The 23,259-nt window shown below is 35.7% G+C and overlaps 1 protein-coding gene across 1 annotated transcript; it reads left to right on the forward strand.

Moving 5' to 3' along the window:
* The first annotated feature begins 9,925 nt into the window (after positions 1-9,925).
* LOC126815611 (programmed cell death protein 4) lies at positions 9,926-21,643 on the forward strand. Its single transcript, XM_050541339.2, has 10 exons — positions 9,926-10,428; positions 12,822-12,925; positions 13,323-13,436; positions 13,748-13,969; positions 15,585-15,682; positions 15,915-16,029; positions 17,099-17,206; positions 19,023-19,133; positions 19,820-19,959; positions 20,138-21,643. Exons 1-10 carry the CDS (start codon positions 10,125-10,127, stop codon positions 20,196-20,198), a joined length of 1,377 nt encoding a protein of 458 aa, XP_050397296.1. The 5' UTR covers positions 9,926-10,124; the 3' UTR covers positions 20,199-21,643.
* Positions 21,644-23,259: the final 1,616 nt, after the last annotated feature.

Below are 23,259 nucleotides of genomic sequence, written 5' to 3' on the forward strand. Positions count from 1 at the left end.
CAGATACATCCCAGATACAAACGCTTTGTCCGTTTTGAAAACTTTATATACGAGATGCATACGCTTACATCCTTTCTATTTCCGTGCTACTAACGATGTATAGACGTTCCATGTACCTTATCTTTCCTCCCCTCTTTCCGTTTTCAGCTGGAGCGGATGTGAGTTGCGAGGATGCCCGAAGGATGCAGAGAGGATACAGACACAGTGGACGTTTAACGGATGATAACGGACATGGAACGTTTGGTGCTCGTATATGTCGCACATTTACATCGTACACGGCAGAAAGTTCATCCGTTATAAAAGTTTTGTGCAGCTCAAAACTTTTTGCGCGGATAAAATCAAAGTGAACGGATGCTCGATGGATAGAGCGTATGAAACACGTTTGAAATGAGTACACAACGGATGCATGACGTTTTCAAACGGAGGGCACGTTTTTTCCCCGTTTTACATCCTCTTTGCATCCGTAAGTGCAGTGGGACCAGGCCTTAAGGGTACTGGAATCTGCTGAAGTTTGCCGAGTGTGAAAGTGAATACGTGGTCATTCTTGTAGCATGAAAATGTGGCGTTTCTAAATAATTTAATGGTGTAGCTGTCTGGTAGTGTGGGGAATTCTGCTGCAATTGTTGCCCAGGACCCACACCTTGGTAATTTCTCTGCCACCAGTGATCTATTAGCCGATCACAAGCCGTTTATAGTTGAGTTACTTCAGAGGAGGGGGGGGGGGGTCACGGTGGAGGTCGGCCGTGTTCGATCCCTGCATTGGCCGAGAAAGTTCATCCAGATTTTCCGGCGTGGTTCCCCCTTGTCAGTGATGCAGAACGGAGGGCCTGACAAGGGCAGCTGCCTAGTCGTTCGGATAGTACGAAAAACGTAAAAGATCCCTAGACAGTTGGAATTCCATATAACCGTAGGGCCGTAGGGCAAAATTTCCCTCGTAGCACACTGTATGGTGTATGCCCGTCTTCATTAGCCCAGTTCGGAGCAGAACAGTAGGACGTTAAACCCCATTTCATTTATTCAGAGGAGAGGGAGTACTAGCTAAAAAGTAGCTGTGCTATGTTCGTCTCTCTCTCTTCGAACAAACGGAACAAAAATATATAAATTATGAAGTTTTATTATGCATTATAACATAACATTTTAATGGACTGGGAGAACTTTTGTACACTATTTAAAGAGGCGAACTGTCCCAGCTCAAGCCGTTCTGTGATCTGTTCTGTTTCTGTGTAATAGCTAAAAGCTATACTGTTCATTAACTGCAAGCAGTTAAAGGCTGTATCTGTTTATTAAACACAAGCGTTTAAAGTTTATGACAACAAGTTATATAATATACTCTTCAAAAAATGTAGGGGATATTGAAATGCAAATACCTATGCAGGTTGTGATATGATAAATAGTCATGGACACTTTGACATGCTTTGAGAGTATGTTCACAGATGAAGAACTTATCGCTCCAAGAGAACCACTGAGCTGCATGTGTGACACGCAATAGCGCCATACACGTGGGAGGGGTTCATTGTCAAATTTGACACTTCAATGAAGGTTTGATGAAAACTGCCGCTTGCTGGTTTATCCTATCCATGTTTGCTTTTCTATCGGTTCTTGCATACGATTTACTGTTTAGTGTATCTTTGCTTTAGTGTGTTACGTTTAATTTGATCGGGAGACGTGTTCGTCGACGTCAACGTCAACCGACAACACTGCAAGCATTGACCGTGGCACTGCAAGAGGAGTGGGTCAGATTGTCCCAAATCGTGATTGGACGGTTGATTAGGAGCATCACACGGCGAATTGCTGAATGTCTGAGGATTGGTGGAGCAATTACTCATTATTAAGACAAAAATCAAAAACGTCCATTTTCACTTTTCACAGTGTATCTTTTTGCGAGTGAAATGGGGCCGCCAAATAAGCCGCCCATATGAACTGTTTATGTTCATGTGTAGGCAATTGGCCTGTTATTAACATATACTGATTACCTCTAATAAAAACAGCAGTGCATTTCCGCAGTTTTGTATTGTTTCTGAATATTGTGTGTTTTGTATTGTGTGTGTGTATGTAGCTTCAAGAGTTTTATTGAGAATAGATCGTTCGTTAGTTCGTTCCCGGAATTTTACGTCCACGTGATATCGTAGACATGTTATTGTGAATCAAATTGCCATGTATAAGATCAATAATAATAAACATAATAGAGTGAAACATTTCTGAGAAAGAAGGAATAGTAATAATAATAACAAAAGTCAAACATATAGATCTTATACATATTTGAAATCAGCGAAACATACTACAAATTTTGATAATACAATTAAATAGAAATGAATTAGAAATGTATACATTATTTACATAAATCATTCAGTAAATGGACATGAATATGGTTATCTACCCTTATAAAAACGAAGGCGAAACGACTGGTTTATAAACTGTTTTTTGATTGGTTCGTAGACTTTATAGCTACAATCAAGGCCAGGGCCGATAATTTGAAATCGTGGAAACCCTATGGACTATGCAAAGGTATAGTGGAGTAGAACGGAATGAGAACACTGGGGATACCGAGGATGGTGCGCTCAAAGAGCATTTCTCAAGCACTATAGGTGTAGTAGCTAAAGCTTCGCTTCGACCCTGGAAACGGATATCCCAGTGGGAACAACTGACCCAGACTACTAGTGCGGGGTAACATGATCGCCTGGCCGTCTCGACAGGATGGCACTGATTCTCAGAATTAATTCCCAGTTGATGCAAAATGATAAACTATACGCTCCTTAAGTAAACAAAGTATACATTGTCAACAATATAAATTTAACATTATTTATCAGATGGACACAATGTGATTTATGATTAAGTTGGTATACAAAAGTATTATTTAGTTACGTTTAATAAGTTATAGGATATGCATATAAATTATAATTGCATGTATATTTTCAAATTCAGCTATTTTTAAAAGTATATTAAGGGAGATAATGATACTCAAATATTAGACGATGTATTATGCCTATGGTAAATTTCCAACAAAATGAATTATATAATTGGGATATTTAGTATGCTAAATAATAAGACATGGGTTCCTATTAAATTATGAAATTAAACATAATATATGGCAGATAGCAATATTATTATAAAACTTAGAAAGAATCTGTCAACATACTATTTATACAGTTATCAAATATCCAGTCCCTCACTACATTAGCTACGAGAACGTAGCTAATAATGTTCAGATATTATACTGATGTGCTTGTTTTTAGCTACGATTGGGTGCCTTTAGTTCCAAGTGGCAAACCCAGTTTCTTTATTAATGCATGTAACATCTTAAAAATAAGATAATTTTATACTATTATGACTAATTAAACTTACGGGGGCCAATATAGTGGTACAACTATCGCCGAACTCCAAATATTCGCATTTAAATTAATGAAGCGTTGTTTTTATCCGACATAAACCGTCATACATCTTCCGTTTAAGAATGGCGTTCCTAGTAACGGCTTAACCCCTTAATTTTAAATACGATGATTTATACCGGTTTCAAGGAGGATTATATGCTTAATTGTAGTTGGATGTGGCAGAAATATTATAAATAACAATAATCATGAAAATGTTGTCAATTTTGCTTACAGAGGCCCGATGTGATTTGCGTTGGGATTTGCTACGTGGAACTATATAGCACCATTTCTTATCTCGAAACATGGAGTGTTGGGAGATGAGGTTTGTTATCTATCACTATATATAAATACAGTGACCTAAATCTAAATAGAGCTGTTATTAGTCTTGACTATTTAGGCGTCTACCAATCTGATTAATATACAGATCTATATTTCGTTTCGTTTTTTTTAATACTTTCGATGGCCTACACTACATGAAGATCTGACAAGTTATAGCGATAGGTCACGTCAGGGGTCAAAAGACCGACTTTTGACCAATGACGTCAGACATTTGATTAACCAATCATCATTGATGTTACTAGTGGATTACCCACAGTTCCGGGCAAAAAAGGTCAAACACTCGATTCGATCGACAGACCATTTGATTGGCTGACCCCTCATTTCAAGCAGAACACGAGTTAAATAACAAGTCTTCCAGATCCAAGTGTAGTAGGGGGGGGGGGGATGGCCTAGTGGTCTAGAGTGTCACGCTTCGACCTCTAGTTGGCCGGTCACCTCTGGCTTGCGGCTGTGGTTTCGATCCCAGGTGTGAGCGTATGTGGCTTGGAGATAGGGGCGCCTTCTCAACCTCGTGTGTTTACTCCGGGTACTCCGGTTTCCTCCCACAGCAAAGACCCCTGCGCGTGCGCTAAGATCATTAAAATGAACTTGTCTGCGATATCACCTTCGGTGGAAGCGGACGTTAAACGCTAAGAACAACAACAAGTGTAGTAAAGACAAGTAAAACGAAATTTTGAACCATAAAAACGTAACGAAATAGGATCTGTGTTTTAACCAGATTGGGCGTCTACAGACTATAAATAAAATAATACTAACAAAATGAAACTTATAGCTTTGCCGCAAAAACATTGAATATAATAGTTTCATGGTTTCACTGGACAGCCTGCAGGTCGTGTCACGAAGCCTACCAAACTTTTCCCCGGTAGCATTTACCAATACGGCATTTATATACAATGCACCCGTCAGTTTTATCTGTGTACGGTGAAATTCATGAAAACTCACAAAAAATTTGCAAATTTTTAATTTCACGTCGTCAGATACGTGATTTCCCATCACAGATAAACGTGAGTTTTCCCAGATTGGGATTCCCGGAAATCCATGAGGCCTTTCTGGCTGGATTCCAACCATGAAACTATTCAATTGTTTTTCGGACAACTAGTTTAATTGTGTATAACAATCGTTGTGAATCTAAATCGGATTTCGATTTGACAGTTTTTATGTATTTTTGAAACAGGTTTCGAAGGGTTTTGGTTCTGTTATGCAAGATCTTTTTCGACGTTCCAAAGTAAACGGGGAGCCACGCTGGCTCGCTAGCCTGAAGGTCGCGTGTTCGATGCCTACATTGGCCGAGAAAGTTTCCCCTTGTCAGCGGTGCAGAACGGAGGGCCTGACAAGGACAGCTGTCTAGTCATTCGGGTGGGACGAAAAACCGAGTGTATAGTGTATACATTGGCGTGCAGGTATACAAGATCCCTTCGTAGTTGGAATTCGATATAAGAGTAGGCCATTGTGCCGCTGTCCGGGCAAAATTTCCTCATAGCACACTGTATGGCGTATGCACGTCTTCAGTTTAGGAGCAGAATAGTAGGACACGTTAAACCTCATTTCATTTCATTTCCAAAGTAAACGTACGGTGCTAAGAACACCTAAAGATAAATTTTAAATGTCCTTATTATTACTTATAGCATTTACATTTTTATTGAAGCGTGATTACTTTCGACCATTTTCAGCATGTTTCCATGATACGAGAATGGCTGCGCCTTCACCTTCAGTGAAAATGACCTCTTTTGACCTTTGACTCCGAATATCTCGAAAACGCCCCGGCAACAGCGGACTGATTAATGATTACCACTCGGCAACGTATTCTACGGAAAATTTTACAAATGAAAAGTTAGGTCTGGTTTTGTGCCCATTTGATGCCCCCCCCCCCTCCGGTCTATTGAAAAAAATGCTACATTTTCACGAAAAGCATATCTGATCTATCTCTTGCCACACTGCCAACCGTCTTTCCTCTTTTACGCTCACGATCTTCCTCAGTCTCTCATAAGAATATTTTGATTTGCAAATAATGGTAACTTAATTATTCTTCGAGGGGTCGCGATCAGATGGTGGTTTCTGGATTAGGGCCGGAACCAACAAATTGACCCCTCCGCCCTTCAGTATAGGCTAAATTGTTGAGATATATGGTGGTCATTATATATAGGGGAGGGATCTATTCTAGAGGTAGAGTACGCAGTTAGAGAGAAATAAAATTAGGCATATAGAATCAATCTGGAAATTAATGGTGTGCTGTGGACACGTGTATATATGTTACAGTCAATCTGTGTAATCAGTTATTTCGCGTAATGACTAAACGAATCAGTCATTTCGCGAAGAGCCTGTGAGCACAAGGCAATACGTGTAATGACTGAAAATTCCAGACATTACTCGAAATGACTAAAATTCCTACCCTTTTTTTTACACATAATGCCTGATTGTAGATTTTGCAAATCAGGCAATATGTGTAAGACGTAAAATTACAACATAACCTTTAATGAACCCCATTTAATATTGGTTTTGAGTTTTTATTTCGCTTTTCTTGGCATTAGGTCTGTAGAATGGTTGTTTTTATTGGAATTTAATGAACTTATAGGCTTAAATCCTGCCCTTCCAATAACCCATTTTTAGTTTAATGGATGGTCCCATTGCCGTTTTAACAGATGAATGATGTGATTTCAATCTGAAGGAATCACTATAGCACCCGGAGAAAATACTACTCACTGATTTCATTACCCGGCCTCTAGGGGACCATTAATGATTGGTAAAATCTTTGTTCTAATGGTCTTTGTATTTAAGTGAAATTATGTTAATTCTTTATGCATGTATCAACAATTATTTTCACTGACAATAATAATTAAATTTAATCTTCTTTCAGGGTGTTGTGTATCTAAAAACTCGATAAAATCATTGTCAATACTTCAAAACAAGTTATCCATTAATCATTGTGTTTAATTTCAGAAAGAGTGGTCTATGGCATATTGGATGTTGTCATTAGCATTACCCTTATCAACCTTGATCACTCTCAATAATTACATTACTTTAATTAAGTTGGGTTTCCTTTAAGGTAATTAGAAGGGTGTCTCTGGTTGGTCAGCATTAACCACGTATTGTTGTTTACATGGATATATTGTCTTGTTATAATTTATATTTTATCATTGCTTTATAATGATTAGAGAAGCCTAGTCGAAACATCACTCAGTAATAGTATTCCATAGAATTGTGACCAGTATATCCCAGTTCAATTACTAAATTCCATTGAAACAATTTACTTGATATCCTCATGGCAGAATCTTACGAAAATCGGTTTAAAGCAGAGCTTTACAAGAAATATGAAGTTTGCAAGAGAATTTTAATTCCAAAGGAGGCGTATTTCACAATGATAGAGGATATAAAAACAGCAGCAGGAGCTGGTGGAACAAAGAACAGGCATGGATACTACTTACTATCAAAGTAAGTACAACAAAGTTGTTTACAAGACAATTTATTTCTTTAATTTTCGAAATTTACAAATTTGACCTAAATATTCGAACAGCTGAGGTCAATCCGATTCCAAAAATATAAGTTCCATTCAAAATTATATCATTTCTTTTTTCAATATTTTCTCGCCATTTTCATTTCATTTTCTGATTCGTCTCGATTTTAAACGGCTTGATCGATTTTTCTGGAACTGGAAGTCAATCATATTATAGCAATACCAGTGTCAGTCATTTCCTTTTATTTTTCATATTATTTTTTATATAACCCATGACATGTCACAGGAAGTGGCCGTAAATATGAAAGCTTTCATATCTGCCTGGCCGATCTAGTTATACATGTTTTTGTTCTGTCAGCGTTTTTTGAATATAGGGTGGGTCTGGGGTGTATTTTTCAAACATTACATATATGCATGGTTTAAGTATCTTTAAAATATAGTTTTAAAAATGTATCGTATTTTTTCAGGTTTGAGATACTGCAGTGCGGTGATGTTGAGAAACTCATCAAAAAGCGTGCCACCCAAGATGAGGATCCAGTATATTATGTCAGTATAGAAGACACATATGATGTGGTCAAGCGAGCTCACATAGCCACAGGCCATGGTGGACGTGATCGAATGGCCAAAGAGGTCAACAAAAAGTATGCTAACATCACTCGGGAGGCTCTTGAAATTTTCAAGTCCTACTGCCAGGAATGTCAGAAGAAACGCAAGCGCCCAAGGACCAAGGGTGTGGTGGTACGTCCCATTCTAACAAAAGAATTCGCCTCGCGTGCACAAATTGATCTGATTGATATGCAGTCCATGGCCCAAAATTCATTCAAGTGGATCATGGTCTATCAAGACCACTTGACCAAATTTGTTATTCTACGAGCATTAACCTCAAAACGTGCTGCTGAGGTTGCCCATCATTTACTGGATATTTTTCTTCTTCTCGGTGCCCCATCGATCCTCCAGAGCGACAATGGAAGTGAATTTACAGCTGAGGTTATCTCTGAACTGAAGCTGGTGTGGCCCAAATGGTGCCAGCTCTGCTCAGATGATACAATTAGCTCAGCGTATGGTCAAGAGGAGTCGAGTGGAACTAGCCACTGGCCAGGTGGGAGACAACGCAGCTGTACCTATCCCTCTAGTGGATAGAGGTCGTGGTGATCCACGTAATATTCTGGGAATAATTATCGACCGCGATGAGAATAACATGTACACCATTTGTGTGAAAGCAGGAATTCTAAAAGGGAAGTTTTCACGCAATCAGTTTGATTTGTGTCCCCAACAGTTACTTACAGAATCTGATGTAGACCTTACAAAGACGGTAACAGTTCGCCAGGCTGTACATAAAGAATCCAGCTGCGGTGGACAGGTGCAATTGTGCAGGTTCCAAGAGATGCGGGACGAATAGATGCAAATGCTTCAAAATGAAAATCAAATGCTCCAGCCGCTGTCATAGCAGCCTGTTCTGCAAAAACAAGTGACTTGAGTGATGAACCTAGTCGGGATTTTTTTTTAAAAAGTAATTTGACAGTAAGACTTTTGTGATGAAATTAATATTTCATTTCAACGAATTAATATTTCGTTTCAGTAAATTAATATTTTGTTTAAAAGAATTAATATTTCGTTATAATTAATATTCTGCAATGTATGATTTAACGTTGGATGTGAAGTCAATAAATGTTATACAGTGACTTTTTGTGGTTTGACAGTCCTTCAGTCATTTCGCGTAATGTCTGCCCATGATGTTTAGTCATTTCGTGTAATGTCTGGAATTTTCAGTCATTACACGTATTGCCTTGTGTTCACAGGCTCTTCGCGAAATGACTGATTCGTTTAGTCATTACATGAAATGACTGATTTCACAAATTGACTGTAACATATATATATGTAGAAAATTATTTATTCGAGAAGTAGAGAGTATAAAATGGCGACAACAAGTTTCCATAAAAATGTAGCTAGACATAAATCATCTGTTTGCAATAGCCTATTATAGTTAACCCGTGTAATGGTTATTTTACGTGAACGCCATGAAGTGTACACAAGGCAAAGGGATCTCGGTTGTTTGTAGCACCCGTATATGACTAGGCACTGTCCTTGTAATGTCAGGCCCTTCGTCCTAAGCACAGCTGGCAAGGCGAAACCTCCAGAAAATCCCGGAGATCTTTCTCCGAAATTCTCGGACAACACCAGAACAGGATCGAATCCCGAGCCCCGATCCTGCATGGTAATTACTGTCTATAGAGTGAGCCAGCTCCTTGCCCATGCACTGTACTTCGGTCTGTTGGGACTGACAACATTTCATTCACATTAACTTCAGTGTAAGCTATCTATACCGTACCCATTTCTTCAACTAATATAGGCTTGACATTGGATTATTAACTTTAAGCATGGACCTTAAATAGGGGGGGGGGGGGCTATAATTTTATATTATATTTATAATAATTAAGGTCCATTGCTTTAACCTTAAGTAACTAGATTACTTTTCAATCTCAAATTTTTGTTACCTTACAAACCCTGAAGGTACATGTTTGTTTTGTTTCGTATTAAATATAAATCAAATGTAAGTCAGCGATTTGACAGGTTTGATGTAAAACTTTATTCTCCTAATAATTGACAATGTGGGGCAAATATAAAACAGTCGTCAGCAACAGCTCAGTCGTGTTGTTCTGAAACAACAAACGTGATTATCCAGTCTATTAATACAGATTGAATTTTATTGCAGATATTAACGTCTGGTAAATCAAGGCTCTAAAATCCCGGGATAGGCCGTGCTGAATCAGCCAATCGAAGCCAAACAGTGCAGAAGAAAGAAGCCAGGCGAAGGGACGTAAACACTTTTGATAACGAAGTTTATATCCAGATTCCAAAGACGCTAGATTGTGACATAACTAGAGATTTTCCTGGCATCGGTAATTGCAAGTGGAGAACATATATTTCAAAGCATATCACACGAAACCACTCTTAACGAAGACAGTATGTCTTTGAAAAATGGTAAAAAAATAACCCCAGACGATGATGGCGTCCAAGATGGCGATATTATTGTCAATGACGTGAATGGAAATATAGACAACAGCGAAGATTCATCGAATGATAGCAACACTAAAGATGTTAGGAGTTTTAAAAAATCAAAGAGGCTAAACTTGCGAAAAAGTCCGTCAACAGACAATAATGTGTTAATAACGGACAACCATCATAAAATTAAACCAACTTGTCCACAACCGTTCACGAAAAACAGCAAGAAGTCACGAAACGGAAAAGGACGGGGACTACCGAAGAAAGGTAACTAGACAAATTGTTGCATGTAAGGTTACTGTAGGTTCTTTATTTAAATGATTCTTTGGTTGCAAGAGAAATAATGTCAGAGTTTATCTTTATTGACTTATCTAACGGTTAGGTCAAATAGGTGTTTTATGTACAATGTGACTGCTGCTAGCTTGCCTTGCACTAACGGGATTCCCACCACCATTGGCATTGTATTTGTATTGTTTTTGTGCAATGCAGAACTGTAAAACTCAAAAGTTGTCACATATATTTAATAATTAGATCAGGTTTTAATTTTAAAAAGCCATAATAGTAAATTAAGCCGATTGAAAGTATCATTGCACTGGTACGCTCAATTGAATAGCCAATCGTTTATTTAATAAGTCAGTCAATGTTTACATAAAAATCGGTCAAGGTCATTTTCTATTTTTAGACCATAAACAAATTAGTGATCATTTGGCAATTTTAACCTGTTGAAGCTGTTTTTTGCTTATGTAATGTTTAACTATCTCAGTCACCAACCTACAAGTAGCCCCTCCAATCACTAAGTTTACTAAAATATTGAGTGATTTAAGGGCAAGGTAAAGTGACAAAAATTGTCACAACACCTGGAATTGGAGGGGGGTGGGGGGTCTCAAAAAATCATTCATAACAGCCTTAGTGCCTGTATTTCCGTATTTTGGTATCCAAATGTGCTTGAGATCATACTGAACAATAAAAAAAATGGTTGAAAATCAAAAATAATGTCTTTGGAATTTGTAACTTTTGAAAATATGAAGCAATTATACAATTCAGCACTGCACAGCTACAGGATAAACAACACAACATGGGAAGTCACAAAGTCTCACACAGATGTCTAAATATATACACTACAACCATCAAGACTTAAATTTTGAAAACTATCATTGTTTTAGCACAACAAGTCCATAAAATCAAACTTTTTTTTCAAATATCCTCCATTTTTTCATCATCTGGATGAAATATTTCGGGTATAGTTGCAAAATAGTAAATACTGCATCAAAACTTCCTTCAAACTCCTTTTGTTTTCAACTATTTTTATAGGCTTAATGAATACACATTGCTAATATTTTTATGGCTTAATTCACCCTTCGAAACTTTTTGCCAGGAAGCATAAAGATACACTGACAATAAAACATTGGACATATGTATTTATATACATGTAAGTTTTACATTAAAATACTTTGTAATACATTTTATTCAATATTTATTCGCACTCTTCACAGTATTTAATCTTTGTTAAATTGTACACTAATAGCCCATAACTGAATGTGGAAATGTCCAGCTGAATGTTTGATAGGAACATGATGTGTTGCAAATGGTACTCCATAGAAAAGAATTTGCTATACAAAAATTATAGTTACGAGTTAGGTAACAAATGCTATACCAAACCCTCAAAATACTTATTATTCTAATATAAATCCAAAATTCAGAAACAAGCCTTTTTGTTAACATTTACCAACACTTGACAACGGCAGCCATGATAGCTTAGATTTTGACATTTTTGTTTTCATCATATTTTATATGATGATGATATGTTTCTTTGTATCTGTAATTTTATATCAAAAAAGTAACTACATGTATTGAATTAGCTACTGTCTAGCAATCTATTCGATCCCTGCATTGTCCGAGAAAGTTCATCAGGATGTCCAACGCGGTTTCACCCTGGTCAGTGGTGCAGGACAGAGGGCCTGACAAGGACAGCCGTCTAGTCGTTGGGATTGGACGGAAAACCGAGGTCCCGTGTATACAATCATTGACATGCATGTAAAAGATCCCTTGGCAGTTGGAATTCGGTATAAGAGTAGGCTATAGTGCCGCTACCCGGGCAAATTTCCCACATAGCACACTGTATGGTGTATGCCTGTCTTCATTAGCCCAGTCGGAGCTAAACAATACAGTAGGACATTAAACCCCATTTCATTTAATTTCTAGGCACACACAATCTATGTGGTTAATTAGGTACTTGTGTATCATACATGTATTAAGAAATGCCATGTTTCTGTTACTTAGCTTTTGTATTGTGTATGTCCTTGTTATGAAATGTCAGTGTAAATAGCACAGTCACAGTAAAATAATCCGTCATAAGATTGTTACATGTGTCATAATGTTTACCATATTGTTTCCTTGTATTGCTGGCCTACAGTGCAAGATTATGATTAGTAATTCTCAAGTCTTAGTGAATATTGGGCATGATTACATAAACTTAAATGCAAAAGTAGTCCTAGTAAAAAGAAAATTATAAATTGCTTTGGCTTACTGGCACCTTTAACAAGCTGTATAGATAGATGAAATTGAACTGATTTTGAAACTGTATGTGGACTGTAACTCTTAACAAGAATTTGTAAAGTCTATAAAGTTATCCTTCCTATTATTCTCAATGATTATTTTAGGTGGTGCTGGTGGTAAAGGTGTATGGGGAAAACCTGGAGTTGAAATGTTTGAAGATGGTAGATGCAATGATAGTCATGACCCTAACTACGATTCTGATAATGAGGTGCAGTAAATTTATAGAACTATTTTGGCCCCCCCCCCCCTCCACCGTGCTTTAATAGAAATCACGGGACTATTAAAATGGGTTTGTTTGTCCATCACACATTAGTGAATACCAGGTATGATTACATAACTTAAATGCAAAAGTAGTTATTTTGGGAAATTATTCTTATTTTATAATTGAAAAAAAGATGAAATAGAATTAAAATTTACGATGAACACATAAAGAAATTTGATTATACTATACATTGTCATTGTCTTAATTTGAATAGAAGTTAGAAATTAGATGATAGCATGTCACTAACAAATTCAGAATTTTGAATCTAATATACTATAGTTGCCTTTCAAAATTTAATAGACATGATATACCGGTAATTGAGATGTTACATTCTTTTTTGCAGGAAAAATTTATAGTTGAAGCCATTGATCCCCCTATTGTTAAAGAAGATTTTGAGAAAATTGTTGAACCACTTATTTTAGAATATTTTGAACATGGTGATACTAGTGCTGTTTTGGTAAATATTAATAATATATTTTTAACAAAATTTCTGTAGAAATAAAGATATAATGTAGTTCATAGGATGGACTATGAAACATGTTACTAAGCATTAATAAAACATGAAAATTAGATTAGTTTTACATTCAATAGTGTTATAATTAGTGCAGATATTTATGCAACTTGAAAATTAGATTAATCCTTTTGTCTGTGTTTACAGAAGAGATTTAATTGTAAATACATTCATAGTATCTACAAATGTATAATGTTGTTTATGTAACTTGGATTTTGTATATATCTAAATTTTAAGATATTTTTATATATTAACAGACTGAATTAGATTGTATGAACTTGGGACCTTCTAAAACAAAAATGGTAGAATTAGTAATTAGTATGGCATTGGACAGAAAAGCTACACATAGGGAGATGACATCTGTATTGATATCAGATCTGTATGGTAAATTTCTAACATCAGAAGAAGTATCTACTGGGTTTGATGATCTACTTGGTTCTTTATCGGATCTGACTATTGATACTCCAGATGCTCCAATAGTATGTTTATCATTTATCAATATTTACTATTTTTAATGACTGGTTGTCATAAGAGTTCAAACATCGGGTGTTTAACCAAATTCCATGAGCCTGTTAGATACCACAGATTTTTGCAATTATTTTATTGGAAGTAAAATATTCAAACTTGGTGGAGATGTTCGTTAGGTGAATGTCTTCACTAAGCAATTTGATTTGTTGATGCCTTGGAAAACAGTAACGGAGTGAGAGGGGTTAAAGTATGATCTAGGTTCGCACACTCCTTGAAACTCCTGAAAAAATGTTCGTCAAGAGTAAAAAAAATACATTATGATGTAGAATTCTATACAGGGACTCTTGGAATCTGGTGTATAACTCGGGGAAAACTCCTGAAATTTTAATTGTTCTGAGTTGTGCACACCCTGTTGATTTTAATTGAGAGAGTGATGAAACTTGGGTGTATAGTTTTATTACACAAATACCTTGCCTTGGTTCGATAATGAGCCTTTTCTGCAGAGATATGCAATTCGATTGGGCAAGACTCTTGAACGCAATAAATTTGATTCTTAGAGATGCATTATGTAAGATTTAGATGAAGAGCTAACTGTTCTCACTATAGAATGAAAAGGGAATATGTTGAAAATTTCAGTCAAATTACTGCATTCTGAGCGGAGTTATCGTCGTTTGCTGAATGATGTAGTCTTAATTGTCATTTCTACCGTTATCCATTCTTAAATTAAATCATTATCTGCCAATCGTATTTAAATCTGTTGAGAATCAATACCATCCGAAGTTCTAGAAAGTTGATTATGGGAATGGCATGTAGTAAATTAATGTCTAATTAATGATTTATATACCAATTTAGGTCGAACGAAAGATCTGCATTAGGCAGATTTAGCTCTTGAATTTGGCGGTTAGTTTCATTATATCAATGCTAAGTCATATTCCTGAAGCAATGGCTCGAGAAATCTCTCTCTGGCTATTGCTGGATTGGCTTCTGATAATTGAGCTTTTGAGGGAGTGTGTCAATTTTTCCCGTTCAATCAAATGTATCCCAAGTACAGCAACATGGCAGCCCCGCGTTTAATCTGGGTCTTCCCTAAAACTTTGAACAGTGATTTAAGGTATTAAAAATGGTGAAAGTATGTTAGTCCAATTTGGAGCTCTGTTTTAAGCGTAATGCTTTTGTAGCGCAGTTAGCTATTGGTTGTTAATCAGACCATTGACCAGTCAAAATTTGAAACAGAAATTTGCCTTCGTTAAACTAAAGCAGTGTTTAGTGGGATTAGGTATAATCAAACTAAACACTGCGAGGAGTATGGGACTAAGTGCAATGATGAGTATTTTCTACTTAGCCAAAACAGATGGAAGCAATTTGATTTGTCATTGCTTTGGAACAAGATAACTCTCATCCTTATTGAGTGAGAGTGATTGAACTTGATGTTTGGTTTCATTACATCAAAAACTTGACTAAGTTCGATAAGGAGCATTTTGTGCTCTTGTCAAGCAGTTTAATAAATAATTTCATTGCTCGATGCTTTATGAAAAAATAAATTAATGAGTGTCATGTGTCATCTATTTGATAGATGATCCAGATGCATTGCATTATGATATATCTTACATTTCAAATTATAATTAGGTTGTGGGCCAGTTTATTGCTAGGGCTGTTGCTGATGACTGTCTTCCACCTAAATACATCAGCAAATATAAAGGAAAACTAGAATGTGCCAAAAGCAGGTTAGTATATATTTTTACAATTATATTACTCAGTCAAAATATCTTAAGGTACATATATATAGTGATTGAGAAAATTTGAGTCTTTTATTTGATTGGCCTGATAATGAAATATACACAGTAAAACCGGGTTTAGTACAGCTGTGTCATGTGGGACTGGGAGTAATCAAGTAAAGAATAATTTTAATTGTAGTTTTAAACTGTAAATTTCTTTTTTAACTGTTTTTTTTTTTAGGGAAGCTTTAGAGAAAGCTGATGTCTTGTTAAATCAGAGACATGGTATTGTTCGCCTAGATAATATCTGGGGAACAGGAGGAGGTATCCGTCCAGTTAAATCTCTCATTAAAAATGTAAATATATTTATAAACTAAAAGCTTTGATTGATAAGATTCTCACTAGCAATTAACTGCTATATCAAGCATTCATCATTAATTATAAACAAAACACTCAATATAATCTTCTGCTGCTGTGTTTTTGAAAATTGGGTTTTGAAAAATATGCTTGTTTTACAGTATTTAAAGGACAATATTGGTGCCAGTCATTATCACATATGTGATAGAACTAATTAAACACGTTCCAAATATAATTTTATCACAGATCAGTGCTACAATAGCTGAGTAATACAGGTTTCCTGAACCAGAAGTGACGAACGCCAAAGGAAAACATGAGTCATACCTCTATATAACTGACTGGTGTGACGAGTGATAACAGATACACGGCCGAATTTCTGCTCACTAATAATTCCTTCCTAGACCAAAAGTTGTTGTGTGAGACTGGGAGAGGATATCTGACAATTCATAAAAAGAATTGACTGCCACTAGATAGAGAACACAGAAAAACAGAAAAAGTCAGTACATTACCATGTTTGTATAAAGGAAAGAATGAATATAAACAAGGGAATGTACGGACTATTTCTATTTTTCTTGTGTTCTCTTATCTAATGACATTCAATTACTTTATTGAATTGTCAGGTATCCTCTTACAGTCCCATATAACAACTTTTGGTCTTCGAAGGAATTATTAGTGAGCAGAAATTCGGCCATGTGTCTGTTATCACTCGTCACATCAGTCAGTTATATAGAGGTATGATTCGTGTTTTCCTTTGGCGTTCGTCACTTCCGATTCAGGAAACCTGTATTACTTAGCTATCGTAGCAATGATCACTGTGTTAAAATTATATTTGGAACGTGTTTAACCAGCTCTATCACATATGTGATAATGACTGGCACCAATATTGTCCTTTAAATTGACCAATGCAATGGGCCCTGAGAAATTTTAGTCAATTTTAGAAAGACAAACCCATTATGCAATACTTAGATGCAGTATACATTGCTTCATGTGTGAGTAAATTATTGATCAATTATCTGCCCCTGAAGTATAAATTTAGATTGAACTTAGCAGTATTTTTTTTTCTTTTAGATGGTGATGTTATTAAAAGAATATCTTTCATCGGGTGATATTCCCGAAGCTACAAGATGTCTTAAACAATTAGAAGTGCCCCATTTCCATCATGAGCTGGTTTATGAGGTAACTAATTGTACTCTTATTTTGTATATTCTAATAAACTTTAAGGAACAATCCCATGGTAACTCATATAGACAGATTTTGGATATATTTCATTTCTTCGTTATGCATCCAACTATTCATATTTTGGAGATAAGTAGGTAAAGTTGTTTCATTTGATTCAAACTTTCTCTCTGTTGATCATAAAATAAGTCTGTAACTAGCATTACATTTTATAAACACATACATGCCAACTATTCCGATTTTGTCAGAATCATTCCGATTTTCTGAGTCTAATTCTGAATTCCGATTTTACTCTTTATAATTCCGTTTTATAAAATTTATTGGAAGAAATTTATTATATTTCATTCCTGACCTTTTTGATTGATAAAATCCCTCTCGTTTTAGTTTTACATTGACGACTGTCTCGGCATTCTCGCTGTTTGTTGTGAATCTGATGGCGATACTGTTTATCGTAGTATCATTCGGCAAACCTCGACAGATTCTACGCATCTAATAGGGTACCGGACTCTCCCGAGGTTTGCCGAGTGATCGTAGTATGAGTCGGTGATCGTAGTATGAGTCGGTAAAACAACGAAAATAGTCGAGAACATGTGTCATTATTATTAATATAAAATGGAATAAGCTATTATGTCTGAACTAATCAAGATCAAAATGTCATGTGGTTATTTCCGTCATTTGCATAATTTGCGGTAAAACAACGGAAATAGCCGAAAACATGTCTCCAGTTTTCTCGATTATTATTAATATAAAATGAAATAAGCTAATATGTCTGGACTAATCGAGATTAGGCCGTGCCTAATTTGCATACTTGGCGGATATTATTTGCTTCGCGGAGCCATTCTCGCATACTCGTACAGTACACGGCAGGTTTACCGTAGTTGCCAGTAACGTTGTTACTTCTTCCTTAGCCATATTTCCTTCTTACTTGATAAAAAATGTTTTCAAGCTGTATTCCATGTGTGAAAAAAACAAATTACAATTATAAATAAAACCCAGTATAAATAATTTACGACTTCTACTTCCGTGTCGGTCGTCAAGACAAACAAAATGAAACAAATGTCAGACAAAAATACCGGGAAACTTACGGCAAAGAATTTCCAGGAACCATTACGTCCTCGCGTAGAGGCGACGAATTCGCATTTTGTTTAGTCTGTAGGAGTGATTTATGTGTTGCTTACGGTGGTATTACGGACATTAAAAAACATTTTGAAACTAAAAAACACTTGAGCGACCAAAAGCATATATGAGGATAATAAACACTTTCGTATAAAAATAGGTAAAAAAAAACCTCAGATGCATGGACCTAAATCACCAGCTGTTTTTATCCAATAATACAAGGTACTGCAAATAGGTCCTAATTTCTCAAAATTTTCTTGGGGCCCAAACCCCACGCCCTCCAAGCCTCCGGCGCCTCCAGCGCTCACGGTGCTTTGCACCGATCGAACTTGGACCTGCGGTCCTCGCTCTACCCTCAATACAAGGCATTCAGATTTTCAATCTCCTCAGGTTGGCATGTATGTAAACATGATAAATTCTTACATTCACAAATCTTGAAATTTCTAAACTTTAATTTCTAATAGAATCCATCATTTTTTTAATTGTGTGAAATGTTGATCACTTGCATTTTTTTTTTCTCAAGATATCAAATTTTAAATAACATATCAGTTTTACTATATATGCCAAGATAATTTGAATTTTCCAATGCCATGTCCAATATGCCAGAGTTGGTGGTAAATTTTTATTCTGCTTAATTTTGATATTTCTCATTAATTTAATGAATCCCATTTATTTATTTCTATTGATTTGTTCTATTTAGGCTGTAGTGATGATGTTAGAGAATTCAACCAATCGGGCTATGGTCAGGATGTGTAAATTGCTCAAATCATTGGTCACGTCTGTCATAATAACTCCAGATCAACTTGTTCAGGTAATAGAGAATATGTGTAGAAATTCAGTCTATAATGATCCTTGTTATTTAAAATCATCAATCAGATTCAGATTAATTGTTCCTCGAGTTAATCCTGTAGTTTAGATACTGTTGCTGATACTAAATAGCTAGGAATACTTGGAGTAACACATTACATCATTGATCAAATTAATTTACTTCTAATAGTCTTTTATCATGATTTAAGTACACACAAGTTATAACATAATCTTGCAAGAGACAAATCTGCGTATTGCAGATCTTTCTTTCTGCCTGAAATATTATATAAACTATTAATTATACATTTATTAACATAACAAGACCATAACCAACTCTTGATGCCATCAGATATCTCCCATATTAAGTAGATAAGGGTTCCAGCCATATTTTGATTTAATTTCAAAATGGAGAAGCGAGACCAGTACGGTGATTGCAATTAATGTACACATCTTGTCAAGCCTTCAAAGGCTAATAATATCTTCACTGGCAATAGAGTAATTTAAAAGAAATTTTCAATATATTCATTTTGAATTATCAATTTTTGAACTATTATTGCAAGAATGACTATCTCTTTATCTAAATCTTACATGATGTATCTTTAAGTAGAAATCTGAAATGATTTATACCAAATTATTGGCAGTTGATGTTCCTGGTGAGGTTACAGTAAAAATTAAATTTTGTTTTTACAGGGATTTAAACGTGTGTATGCAGCTATGCCAGATCTGTGTTTAGATGTACCAAATGCATACTCATTTTTGGAAAAATTTGCAAATGTCAGTTATAATGAATCAGTTATTTCAGCTGAATTACTAAAAGAATTGCCTCAAAGGTAGGTTTTAAATGAATTCAGGTTTACTAATGGATAGGAACTATTACTCCTTGAAAATTTTGACAAAAACAATTTATTTACAAGTGATCTTTTTCCATAAAAACTAATTTCTAGAACATAGAAATTCTGGTTTTCTTGTGATTATATATTTAGAATTGTTAAATTTCTACATTTTCAGAGGCCGTAAGAGATTTGTGTCTGAAGGTGATGGGGGACTCTTGAAGGAAGTTGCCCCATAAAACGGGTTTTCACTGGGTGACGGTTGAGCATTCATTCCATTTTACATGTTTATGTATACACATTGAATGCTTTCATGCATAACAAGACAGTAAAAAAAACTAAAAATAAGAAAATGTGTGAAAATTATATTTTGTGTTTGTTTAAATATTTTTTCCCTATTGGAATTTAAATCATCTAGTTATATTGAGAATTATTTGTTGAGGCAAGTCTGATAATGGTGCATTAAAACCAAAGAAATGGCTTGAAATAGCTTAGAGGATTATATCATACCGGTAGTTTGTTCAAAAGAATTTTATAGAATTTTGAACGAAATTTCTTTTGACTAGCTTAGAAAAATACCAGTAAATTATGTTGCATGCACATTTAATAAACTTATTGTATAAAAGTTCTTATTATGCAAATAATTGGTTCATGAATTGAATTGTTACTGTTGAAGATTGATAATGGACCAGGAAATCAAAATTGTTAAAATGGATTTGTGTTAAGCAAATACCTCTTTGCTAGTCCAGTTCAGTGTCAACCAAACTGATTCCGTGTTTATTTAAATGAATGAAAGATAATGAGTTTCTGAGAAGGTTACAATTCCAATTCTTGTTCAACAGACCCTCAATAATAAATATAAGAGATTATTATACTAGTAGACTATCAAAGGGTCTGGATGAATAAGCATATGTTATTGCAATCCTAAGAATTAACTCAATTGTTCGAAGCATGGACATTCTGTTATAAAAATGTGTAGTAATGTTGATTTTTTCAGCTCCCTTACGCTTTGCTGCTTCACTTGTAATATCTATTTTGGGTTTGTATTGGTTGACACGATTTTTTGCTTTAAGAGAGGGTTTAATGGTTTGCCTGAATCAAATTGTATTTGTGTTAACAACCTAAACATGTTAGTTATTGTGACACATCATAGTTTAAATATTGTTCATAGTTGATGTACATTAATTTGTATTTTTTATATTTGAATTCTATCAATCATCTCCAAGATATGGGACTTGAATTTCATTATGGTTTCACGGATATATCCATAGAACAAATGATAGCATGACATACCTGCTGTTAGTAGCACATCTGACAACTCAAGAAATCATTAATAGTTATAATGATTACTCTGTATACAGAGTTGCAGATGGCAAAGCAAACTATCCAGGTTCAATTTGAAATGTCCCTAATTAACAATGTTTATTACAAATTAACCAATGAATTAAGATGAAAATGTCTTACAAATTTGAAAATAGAAAGTGAGTCGACATTTAATTAAATTGGGCTAGAGAAGAGCTGTGACATAACCAGTTAAAGTTAAACCTGGGGTACTGTCATCTGCAACTCTCTAGAAAAGTGAGTTAGGAAATGTCAGCCCCATACCCTACCCTCAGTTTCTTCATGTGTGCTATTTCTTTTTATTATATTATGGTCTCGACAAATAAAGTTGTTGATAAAATTATATATGTAGTATTCTGTTGTTGATTGATAATGATATATACAGCATTCACTTGTTTGAACAGTGATGAATATTATACACCTGGGGGAAAGATGTTTCTTAAAGCATAAAAAATAAATATGAGGTATGAAATTACTGATTATACCACCATATTAAATGTGGCAGTATATTGCTGTCAACACCATTGTAGGAGCCAGGATGGCTAAGTACGGTGCTGTCCCATTTATCACGATGTTTGTTGATAATTTCCGCGGGATTTTCCATCGTGGTTTCCCCCATCTCAATGATACAGGGCTTTAGACCTGGCAAGCAATGTTGGTGTGCTTGTAAAAGAACCCTTGACAATTGGAATTTAAAGAAGAGTATGTGGAAATGCTGATGTCTGGGAACAGTTTTGGTATGGTACTATTTTATTTCTACAATTCGCTGGTGCATAGGGTCTTTATCAGTGAGAGAAAACCAAGAGGTGGCCACACGACTCTTAAGTAGTCTAAGACTGTGAAAGACCTTAAATCTCATCCAAAGCACACACATTAGATCATGGATGCTTCCGCGCCTGTATATTCTGGACATGTCCTACGCAATTTTCCAATCGCCCACAGGTGTATTGAGGGTAGTTTCCAGTGCTATTTTGCTTTTGTAGGTTGTTCTCTGTCCATCTCTTGCACAGCAACCACTTGTTTAAGTTTGATTTGTGGTGTTTGGCTTCTTTTTTATACGCCCACATTGAAATGTGGTCGTATATTGTCGTCGCCCTGCTTGTGGACGCTCTGGAGGCTAAAGTTAATATCCGATTGACTTTAAATTTATACACAGTGTTTAAAGCCATGAGACGAAGAAGCCTATTGATTTTCAGCGATTCCCGATAATTACTGCCAGAGTTATGGCCCTTGATCACTTCAAAAAATCTTGTGGACGCTCTAGAGGCCAAAGTTAATATCCGATTGACTTTAAATTTATACAGTGTTTAAGGTCATGAGACGAAGAAACCTATTGATTTTCAGTGATTTCCGATAATTACTGCCAGAGTTATGGCCCATGATCACATCAAAAAATCTTGTGGACGCTCTAGAGGCCAAAGTTAATATCCGATTGACTTTAAATTTATACACAGTGTTTAAGGTCATGAGACGAAGAAGCCTATTGATTTTCAGCGATTTCCGATATTAACTGCCAGAGTTATGGCCCTTGATCACTTCAAAAAATCTTGTGGACGCTCTAGAGGCCAAAGTTAATATCCGATTGACTTTAAATTTATACACAGTGTTTAAGGTCATGAGACAAAGAAACCTATTGATTTTCAGCGATTTCCGATAATTACTGCCCGAGTTCTGGCTCTTGATCACTTCAAAAAATCTTGTGAACGCTCTAGAGGCCAAAGTTAATATCCTATTGACTTTAAATTTATACACAGTGCTTAAGGTCATGAGACGAAAAATCCTATTGATTTTCAGCAATTTACGATAATTACTGCCAGAGTTATGGCCCTTGATCACTTTGAAAAATCTTGTGGACGCTCTTAGAGTCTAAAGTTAATATCCGATTGACTTTAAATTAAAACACAGTGTTTAAGGTCATGAGACAAAGAAGTCTATTCATTTTCAGTGATTTTCGATAAT

The sequence above is a fragment of the Patella vulgata genome, chromosome 3, assembly GCF_932274485.2.
Source record: "Patella vulgata chromosome 3, xgPatVulg1.2, whole genome shotgun sequence".
Lineage (NCBI taxonomy): Eukaryota > Metazoa > Mollusca > Gastropoda > Patellidae > Patella > Patella vulgata.

Excerpts from the sequence above, each read along its gene's own strand:
- LOC126815611 (XM_050541339.2), top strand. The coding sequence starts at position 10,125 with ATGTCTTTGAAAAATGGTAAAAAAATAACCCCAGACGATGATGGCGTC. Across the intron at positions 13,437-13,747 it reads GTGATACTAGTGCTGTTTTG|ACTGAATTAGATTGTATGAA; the intron begins GTAAATATTAAT and ends ATATATTAACAG. Across the intron at positions 13,970-15,584 it reads ATACTCCAGATGCTCCAATA|GTTGTGGGCCAGTTTATTGC; the intron begins GTATGTTTATCA and ends AATTATAATTAG.